The sequence below is a fragment of the Bison bison genome, unplaced genomic scaffold (genome assembly GCF_000754665.1).
Source record: "Bison bison bison isolate TAMUID 2011002044 unplaced genomic scaffold, Bison_UMD1.0 scf7180017864452, whole genome shotgun sequence".
Classification (NCBI taxonomy): Eukaryota; Metazoa; Chordata; class Mammalia; order Artiodactyla; family Bovidae; genus Bison; species Bison bison.
The window spans coordinates 6,862,517-6,872,768 of record NW_011495014.1 but is presented as its reverse complement, the minus strand read 5'-3'; the positions used below and the strand labels follow the sequence as shown (position 1 = coordinate 6,872,768).

Genomic DNA, 10,252 nt, shown 5'->3' with positions numbered 1-10,252 from the left:
GTCCATCCTAAAGGAAATCAGTCCTGAATATTCATTGGAAGGACTGATGCTGAAGCTGAAACTCCAATACTTTGGCTACCTGATTTGAAGAACTGACTCATTTGAAAAGACCCTGATGCTGGGAAAGACTGAAGGCAAGAGGAGAAGGGAACAACAGAAGATGAGATGGTTGGATGGCATCACCAACTGGATGGACATGTGTTTGAACAATCTCCAGGAATTGGTGATGGGCAGGGAAGCCTGGCGTGCTGCAGTCCATGGGGTTGCAAAGAGTCGTACACGACTGTGTGACTGAACTGGACTGAGTAATATTGTTCCTTTGCATCAATGATATTGAGGTAATTTGCTATGGATGGCATGATGTTTGATAATACAAAAATTAAGAAATAGAGAATCTTTTCCTTGATATCTGGATGGCGTTAGCATTAGGAAGATATTAATGACACTGGCAAACCCCGTTACTGCCACTATTCATTTTCATGACAATAGATCTTGTGTTATTTATATACAACATACATGGCATACAGCACAGCTATATCAGTCAACATTTGTAGTTATCAGTGTTCTTAGGTATATAAATATTAATATATGCAGATAAACTTTTCTATTATTTATATAAATGCATGTATATATGTGTATGCAATATACATACATAGCTATGAAAACCTTTATTAAAATGCAAATTTAAAGAAAACTAACATTATCTTGTTTAATATTTAATTTATTGTTTAATTATGGGCTTCCTCATTATCACTAGGTACAAACATGAATTAGAAGACCACTGCTTGCTGGTAGGAAAGCTATGACAAATCTGGACATGTGTTAAAAAGTAAAGACATTACTTTGCTTACAAAGGTTCATATTGTCAAGGCTATGGTCTTTCTCGTAGTCATGTACGGACATGTGAGAGCTGGACAATACAGAAGGCAGAACACCTAAGACCTGATGCTTTCTAACTGTGGTGCTGGAGAAGACTGTCGAGAGTCCCTTGGAAAGCAAGGAGATTAAACCAATCAACCTTAAAGGAAATCAACCCTGAATACTCTTTGGAAGGACTGTTGCTGAAGCTCCAATAGTTTGGGCACCTGATGCAAACAACTGACTCATTGGAAAAGACACTGATGCTGGGAAAGATTGAAGGCAGAAGGTGAAGATGGGGAAAGAGAATGAGATGGGTGGAAGGCGTCACGGATTCAATGGACATGAACGTGGGCAAACTCTGGGAGATGGAGAGGGACAGAGAAGCCTGGCATGCTGCAGTCCATGGGGTCATGAAGAGTTGGACATGGCCTGGCAACTGAACAACAAGCCTCTGATAACTTCGCTGTATCTTTTTATGCAGACATGCCTGAAGCATTTACATAATCAACTAGGTATTTTGTAATGAACATTTCTTTTGTTTTTCCTTTATATTAAAAATGGGTATTATATATTTAGGAAATTATGTGTGTGTAAGAAGGCTATATTATCTATGACTTTTATTTAACAATAGTAGAAAGGGTCATTAAAATATCTGTTATGTTGGTTCTGATAGGGCTGGGAACCAACACCTTGTACCTCTATGCCTCTAATGGGCTTCCCTTCTAACTAGCCTGACCCTTCTACCCGGAAAACTCCCTCTGGTAATCAAAAACTTCCCCTTCATGCTCACATGTCCTCCTATACATAGTAATATTAAAGCTGCCATCAGATAACACTCTAGGGGTCTTTTCTCACTCTTTCCTATAAACTCAGAAATGGCAACCCACTCCAGTATTCTTGCCTGGGAAATCCCATGGACAGAGGAGCTGCGTGGGCTATAGTTCATGGGGTCACAGAGTTACACACAAGTTATCAACTAAACAACTACAACAGAAAGCAGGGTTCCCAGTAAATGCTGATAGAATGAATGAATCTACTTGAGAAGGGAGTTGCTGTACCCTCTCCTGGAAATGAAAAGATTAATGAAGTTAATTCTTATTAAAATGTACTTGAAACTGTAATTAGTAAAGCAAAAGCAGATAAAATTGGGTTACTCTTTGTATGGTGGAGGTGCATGGTTCTGAGTCTTATCAGCCTGTCTTGCTGTCAATCCTTGAGGGTCTCTCGGACTCTCAGGCACCTCCATGAATCCTCAGTTTGAAAAACACTGAACTAGATTACCCCTCATCAGAATGACCTCAAGCTTAGTGATTTTAGATCTTGTCATTCAATTTGGGGACCAAAATCCAAAGAAGTTTTTTCCTTCATATGATGAAACTTCCCAATTAACCCATGTGAATGTAAGATCTTTTACTTTGAAAGTATTTCTTTTTCCCTGGTGGCTCAGATGGTAAAGAATCTGCCAGTAATGCTGGCGATGTGGGTTTGATCCCTGGGTCAGGAAGGTTGCCTAGAGAAGGGAATGGCAACCCACTCTAGTATTCTTATCTAAGACCCATGGACAGAGGAGCCTGGAGGGCTACAGTCCATGGGATCTCAAAGAGTTGGACATGACTGAACAACAACAACATGATATATTATACCCTTTGGGGAAAATTTCATTCTGAAATATCACTACATCTTGAAAGGCCTGATTATAGTTATAAAATATAGTCTGCATAGAAAGGAATATCTTCATTGTCACTCTTGAGAAATGTATCATGCAGTCCAATCCATCACTGGTCTTGTTATCCTTCATAGTTGATTCTTTATGCTCTTTTCAGACCACCCCTCCCACTTGCTAGTTTTGATGCCCACATACTTCTCCCTACCACATACCCCGAGCTCCTGGGCTTTGCAAGACAATTTGAGTTGCTTGTGTGGGTGTGCAGTTGTGTTGGACTCTTTGCAATCTTATGGACTGCAGCCTGCTGGAAAACTGTCCTCAAAAGATTTCCTTTCTGTCTCCTATTTTTCCAGGAATCCTAACTGCAACTGGCTAATCTAATAACTGCTATACGATAGTAGACACTTGATAAATCTTTGTCGAATAAGTGGATAATTAAGGTATTTATGGATTAATGTGGTAACACTTAAGTTTTAAAAGGAATACTTATTAAAATAACAGGGATTTAATCCAAAGGGATGGGAAGGATAAAAAAGTAATCTTTGGCAAGCGATTACTATGTACCTGGTGCTGGTCTAGTCTTTTCACATACACTGCTTTACGTTTAGATATCACAAGAATCTATTTCTCATCATATAACAGAAGAGAAATGAAGTCTTAAATGAGGTAAATATCTTGCTCAAATATAGCAAATAAGTGGCACAGAGGTGAATCAAACTCAGGTCTGTATGACTCCAAAGCCAGAATCCTTGCCATATCACATCACATTTTAAGAGTGAGGAGCAGGTTTGGAGACATGGGGGAACCCAGGAAATAATATCTAACAGAGTAAGAAACTGGCATTGCTTTTCTTGATGCAAACTTCACTTTCTCTCTGATACTATATGAGAAAGGTTATTCAAACACCATTTTCCCCCCAAGATTATTTCATCCTATACTAACGTGAACCACATAAATTTACTCTTGTTTCAGCTCACTTGAAGTTCTATCTGAAACAGTGATAACCTGAATTACTTATTTTAGGAAATCTTTATTTTCAAGTAATATAGTAACTGACGCTAAACTGATCATGTTGCAATCTAGAAATTATCCTAGAATAATCAGCATATTCTAATATTCACTTGTTTGATTGCTACTGATGAAATATCATTAGTAAATTAACTTCCCATAAAAATCTTGTTTGTCTATTTATTTGTTACCCATTCTTTCATTTCACTAAGCTGAAATTTATTTACTGTTGGTGTACATATTTTAAAATTTGAAAGAGTGAGATTTTACTCTTTATCAATAGGAACTTATTTGGTGTAATTACATGGACTTACCCATAATAAGAGGTTCATAAAGATAAATATTCATAAAGAAGTATTTTGCTTTCTTGCCCTTTAGTTAAAAACAAAGTTAGGAGTATCTAACATTAAAATTTCAACTAGTTTAACAACAGCTGATTTTGAGTAGTTTGCTGAGTTTTACATATATTATTTCATTAGAGTCTCAAATTAAAAAAAAACAAGAAGGGAAGTAATATTATCATCCTTATAGATGAGGAGAGTCAAGTTTGAGACTTTGTCTAAGTTTTGTAGAATCCAGGAAGAATATATTGTTTAACTAACCTGCTCTTTGAGCATTCTTTGGCATTGCCTTTCTTTGGGATTGGAATGAAAACTGACCTTTTCCAGTCCTGTGGCCACTGCTGAGTTTTCCAAATTTGCTGGCATATTGAGTGCAGCACTTTCACAGCATCATCTTTCAGGATTTGAAATAGCTCAACTGGAATTCCATCACCTCCACTAGCTTTGTTCGTAGTGACGCTTTCTAAGGCCCACTTGACTTCACATTCCAGGATGTCTGGCTCTAGGTGAATGATCATACCATCATGATTATCTTGGTTGTGAAGATCTTTTTTGTACAGTTCTTCTGTGTATTCCCAAAGAAAGGCAATGCCAAAGAATGCTCAAACTATCGCACACTTGCACTCATCTCACACGCTAGGAAAGAAATGCTCAAAATTCTCCAAGCCAGGCTTCAGCAATACATGAACCGTGAACTTCCAGATGTTCAAGCTGGTTTTAGAAAATGTAGAGGAACCAGAGATCAAATTGGCAAAATCCGCCGGATCATTGAAAAAGCAAGAGAGTTCCAGAAAAACATCTATTTCTGCTTTATTGACTATGCCAAAGCCTTTGACTGTGTGGATCACAAGAAACTGTGGAAAATTCTGAAAGAGATGGGAATACCAGACCACCTGACCTGCCTCTTGAGAAACCTGTATGCAGGTCAGGAAGCAACAGTTAGAACTGGACATGGAACAACAGACTAGTTCCAAATAGGAAAACGAGTACGTCAAGGCTGTATATTGTCACCCTGCTTATTTAACTTATATGCAGAGTACATCATGAGAAACGCTGGGCTGGAAGAAGCACAAGCTGGAATCAAGATTGCTGGGAGAAATATCAATAACCTCAGATATGCAGATGACACCACCCTTATGGCAGATAGTGAAGAGGAACTCAAAGGCCTCTTGATGAAAGTGAAAGAGGAGAGTGAAAAAGTTGGCTTAAAGCTCAACATTCAGAAAACGAAGATCATGGCATCTGGTCCCATCACTTCATGGCAAATAGATGGGGAAACAGTGGAAACAGTGTCAGACTTTATCTTTTTGGGCTCCAAAATCACTGCAGATGGTGATTGCAGCCATGAAATTAAAAGACGCTTACTCCCTGGAAGAAAAGTTATGACCAACCTAGATAGCATATTGAAAAGAAGAGACATTACTTGCCAACAAAGGTCCGAGTTGTCAAGGCTATGGTTTTTCCAGTGGTCATGTATGGATGTGAGAGTTGGACTGTGAAGAAAACTGAATGCCAGAGAATTGATACTTTTGAACTGTGGTGTTGGAGAAGACTCTTGAGAGTCCCTTGGACTGCAAGGAGATCCAACCAGTCCATCCTAAAGGAGATCAGTCCTGGGTGTTCTTTGGAAGGAATGATGCTAAAGCTGAAACTCCAGTACTTTGGCCACCTCATGCGAAGAGTTTACTTATTGGAAAAGACTCTGATGCTGGGAGGGATTGGGGGCAGGAGGAAAAGGGGACGACAGGGATAAGATGGCTGGATGGCATCACTGACTCGATGGACATGAGTTTGAGTGAACTCCGGGAGATGGTGATGGACAGGAAGGCCTTGGCGTGCTGCGATTCATGGGGTCGCAAAGAGTCGGACTCGACTGGGCAACTGAACTGAACTGAACCTGCTCTTTATTCATCCAGTTTGATGGGCATGTTCTACGGGAGACAATTTACCTCTAAACCTATTGTCCTCCTAGCTAAGGAGGATTCTCTTGCCATCAAGCCCTAATTGGTCAGGAGCAACCATCTACAGAGGGTGTTTGTTTATGATATCCGATCTCCTCTTGGGAAAAAAAAGATAGTGAGGTCCTGATGGACTTGGAACATGCTCAGTTGCTGAGTCATATTTGACTCTTGGTGACCCTTTGAATTGTAACCCACTAAGCTCCTCTGTCCATGGGATTTCAGGAGTCAAACCCTTATCTCCTATGTTTCTGCATTGCAGGCAGATTCTATACCTGCTGAGCAATTGGGAAAACCCTCTTAAGTGGAAAAGGACCCTGAATTTTAGTTTCTTTTGTATCTTTTCTTTTTGGCCATGTTATGCGGTTTGTGGAATCTTAGTTCCCTGACTAAGAATTGGAATATTTCCTCCCATATCAATAAACAAGACTGCCACGGTAATCAGTAGCCATGAGGCTGCAGCCCATCCCTATGGAAAGCCCTGAGGGACTCAGGATGTGAAACACACAGAATACTGGCCCCAGACAGCTTTGATGAATATGAAAGGAATGATTTCAGTGAGCCCAGACTCTTACATCTTCCCATACATAGAAAAGTGCTAAATTCCTTAACTGAAGCTCCAATACTTTAGCCACTTGATGGGAAGAGCTGACTCATTTGAAAAGACCCTGATCCTGGGAAAGATTGAGGGCAGGAAGAGAAGAAGGCAACAGGACAGGAAAAGGATGCAATGGTTGGATAGTATCATTGACTCAACAGACATGAATTTGTGCAAACTCCAGGAAATAGTGAACAACAAGGAAGCCTGGAGTGCTGCAGTTCATGAGGATGCAAAGAGTAGAACATGACTGAGTGACAACAACAACAAACTCCTTAATTTGGAATATCTAGTTTTCTTTAATTAACAATAATCTTTTGATGTTCAGGCTACCTGCCCTTTCTGTAAAACTATATAACCTGGCTTCTCCACTCACCTCCTCAGAGCAGTTCTCTCAGGGTTACTTGACATGCTGTCTCTTGGGCATGATGTGAAGTCCTAAAAATTCCCACTGCATAAAACATAACTCTCAGCCTCTAGCTTGTGCATGTTTTTTAAGTTGACCATGACCAAGGATTGATCATGGGACCACAGTGGTTAGACATCAGCCTGCAGTGAAAGCATGCAGTCCTAACCACTGGACCACCAGGGCATTCCCAAAACTGAATCTTAAAAATTCCAAACACCAAGCTTATCTTTCTCAATCTAATCCCTTAGTCCTACTTTCACACCTTCTGTAAAACTTTCCATTAGAGAATCCAGGAAATTTATTTACAAAAACTTAGCAACTAAGCACAGTAAAGAATCTGCCTGCAATGTGGGAGACCTGGATTCGATCCTTGGGTTGGGAAGATCCCCTTGAGAAGGAAATGGCAACCCACTCCAGTATTCTGGCCTGGAGAATTCCATGGATTGTATAGTCCACAGAATCACAAAGACTCGGATACGACTGAGTGACTTTCACTCACTCACTCAGCAACTAAGCACAGCCCAACACACACAGTGGCAATAAAATAGAGATTTTAGGAGAACATGATTTGTTTTGGTTCAAAGAACCATTTGAGAAGAATCTGATTAAAATTATGGCCTTTCTATCCAGAAAATGCACATCCACTGTCAAATTTCCTTAAAATTTCCAACTTTATAAGATATTGGCGGCACAAAAAGTATTTTCAAACCTAGATATTATTTAAGAGAAAGGGTTTTGGATAAAACATCTCAGAAGATTTCTCTTACACATAACTTGAACATAAAACAAGTCCCTCCTCTCACAAACCACAATTATGAGTTAAGAAAGAAAGATGCATCTTCATCTTAGATAGTTTTATATCTATATAGTTAATATGTAGAAATTATACATCCTGGGAATATGCCATGGTCTTCCCTGATGGCTCAGATGGTAAAGAGCCTGCCTGCAATTCGGGAGACCTGGGTTCAATTCCTGGGTTGGGGAGATACCCTGAAGGAGGAAATGGCAACCCATTTCAGTATTCTTGCCTGGAGAATCCCCATGGACAGAGTAGTCTGGTGGGCTATAGTCCATGGGGTTTCAAAGAGTTGGACACGAATAAGTGACTAAGCACAATGAAACACTTGTCTCAAAGTTTAATTTGTTTTTTAAAGGATAGTCTTTACTGTTTCTTAGCAAAAATAGGAAAAAATTGCTAATCATTTGCAGTGGCAAACAGGTTTCATTTCATTTTATAGCATTTTCAGTTGAAAATGAATTTTATCTGTGAGATATAGAAATTTGTAAAGCAATAGCTTATTTTGTAGTTAAAATAGCTTCACTTTATATTTTCAACCTTTTAGAAAATAAGATTCTTAAGCAGCTCTTACCTCATCAGAACCCGATCCAAAAATCAGCAAGTCAAAAGGAATTGCTGCAACCATGTCAATCAGGAACCAGCCTTTGAAGTAGTGTATTGCTATTTTGGCTGGATCACTTACCACTTCTTCATTCTGATTTACATATGTTGTTCTGAAGTTGATTAGAATATCTATGATAAACATAATATCCACAATCAAGTCTACCACATTCAAAGGGCTGCAGGAATAGCCACATTCTCGTCTTTTCTGTTCTTCTCTGTCATTGAGGAGAAAGGCTGCAGAATAGGGAGTGAATATAGCAGTGTATATGACCAACAGAAGGATAAGCCAATCCCAGACGGCCTTGAAAGGGCTGTAGTGCAATATTGTAAACTTGTTGATGCGTGGTGTCTGCAGTTTATATTCTGGTAGAACATCTGCTCCTAAAGAGAGAACCTGAATAAAGAAAAGAGAACCATACACTACATAAAAATGTGATTACTTAATCTACAAACCTATAAAAAATATTAAGCTAATTCAAAATCTTTTAGAAAAAACTCATATAATTATGAAGTATGTACATTTAAAGGAACCCCACAATTTAATATATTTGACCCCAGAAAACTTCATTGGCATTCCTTGATAAATATAATTTTCACTAAAAAAAATAATGAATATTGTCCCTGAGGTACTAAGAAATGGTTATTAGTTCCTTGGGAAATAAAACACATTGCTATTTTTAGAAAATCATAAAATCAGTTTGATACATGGACATTTCAGTTTTCAAACTTAAGAAAGGATTGACTGCAATGATTAGAAACAACCTATTTGGATCCATGGTCTTATTTAATTTTAATATATTTAATTTTTAATTAAGCCTTGATAAATTAAACCTAATTCATTCAAATCTTCAAATAAAATTTTCTCACCTGCAAATCTTTTTTAATATTAGAAAAAGTGACATGAGATTAAAATAAACAAAATGAGTCTTTTCCCTAAAAGGCTGAAGGAGTATTTTATATTCTGAGACAATTATACTTTCACTTGAACTCCTTCATCACATTTAGGGAGTTGTGTAGAAAGAATTGTGCAAGGAGACATTCAGAATATTGATCTGGAAAGGCTGCAAGATTCTCAGCCACCAAGGCTACTTAAACTCTAAGATTTATTTTATTTAATAAAGCATTGCAAAGACTAAAATCGTTCACCTTTAGAGTCTCAGTTTATATGAAAAAATGAGAGATAAACTTGAATTGTGACTCTACTCAGTAGAAAATTTTCATGTAGATTTTAACTTCATTATAATAATTTCAATTTTAAATCTCATTTTCATATACCATATGAAATTGTCATATACTATACCTTTTTTTCACACATAATGAACCATTTAAAGAATTTGAGAAGTTAAATAACCCCAACTGAGATACAACAAGACTTTTAAATATAACCATAGTTCAGTTAAAATGGACAAAACTGTTTTTAGATTAACAGCTATACTGATTCAATTCGCTTTGGAAAAAATAATAAAGAAATGAGAGCAAAGCCCAGAGTAAATCTGAACTATATGGTGGAAAAGGAATTTTTATTATGACAAATGATAGGAATTAATTATTAGTAGAAAAGAACTCTGAAAAATGTGATTTCACTGTTTATGAAATACTAAATATCTTCAGAAACCAAGATTTTTATCAATATCTATATGTAATTCCCAATATCAAAATAAGAATAATGTTTAGAGAATCTGTCAATTCATAAGTGCAGACAACTCTATCCTGTTATGCTTTGTATAAAAACCAGTGTTTGATATTTTGGTCTGGAAGGAATGGATCATCTTGTAAGGCATCATTATGTTATGTTCCTTTTTCAAAAACTATGAGCTACTCAGTATTTAGAAAGTAAAATCCAAAACCTTATTTTGACTCTCAAAGTCATCTAAAATATAGACCTGTTCTACCTTCTCAGTTCCTTTTCCCGTTAGATTCCTCTGTGCACTCAGTGTACTCTGGCAAGCCATAACTAAAATTTCTGAGATCTTCCCAACTCCCTGAAGTCACGAATTTCTCTCATTAAA

At 37.7% G+C, this 10,252-nt stretch overlaps 1 protein-coding gene across 1 annotated transcript in view; it reads right to left on the bottom strand.

The window, feature by feature from the left end:
* The window catches only part of KCNH7 (potassium voltage-gated channel, subfamily H (eag-related), member 7), a 532,838-nt gene that overhangs the window by 69,317 nt on the left and 453,269 nt on the right, over positions 1–10,252 (bottom strand). The window contains exon 7 of the mRNA XM_010858960.1: positions 8,212–8,637. Within this exon, the coding sequence (XP_010857262.1) occupies positions 8,212–8,637 (426 nt within the window). The remainder of the gene's footprint in view (positions 1–8,211; positions 8,638–10,252) is intronic.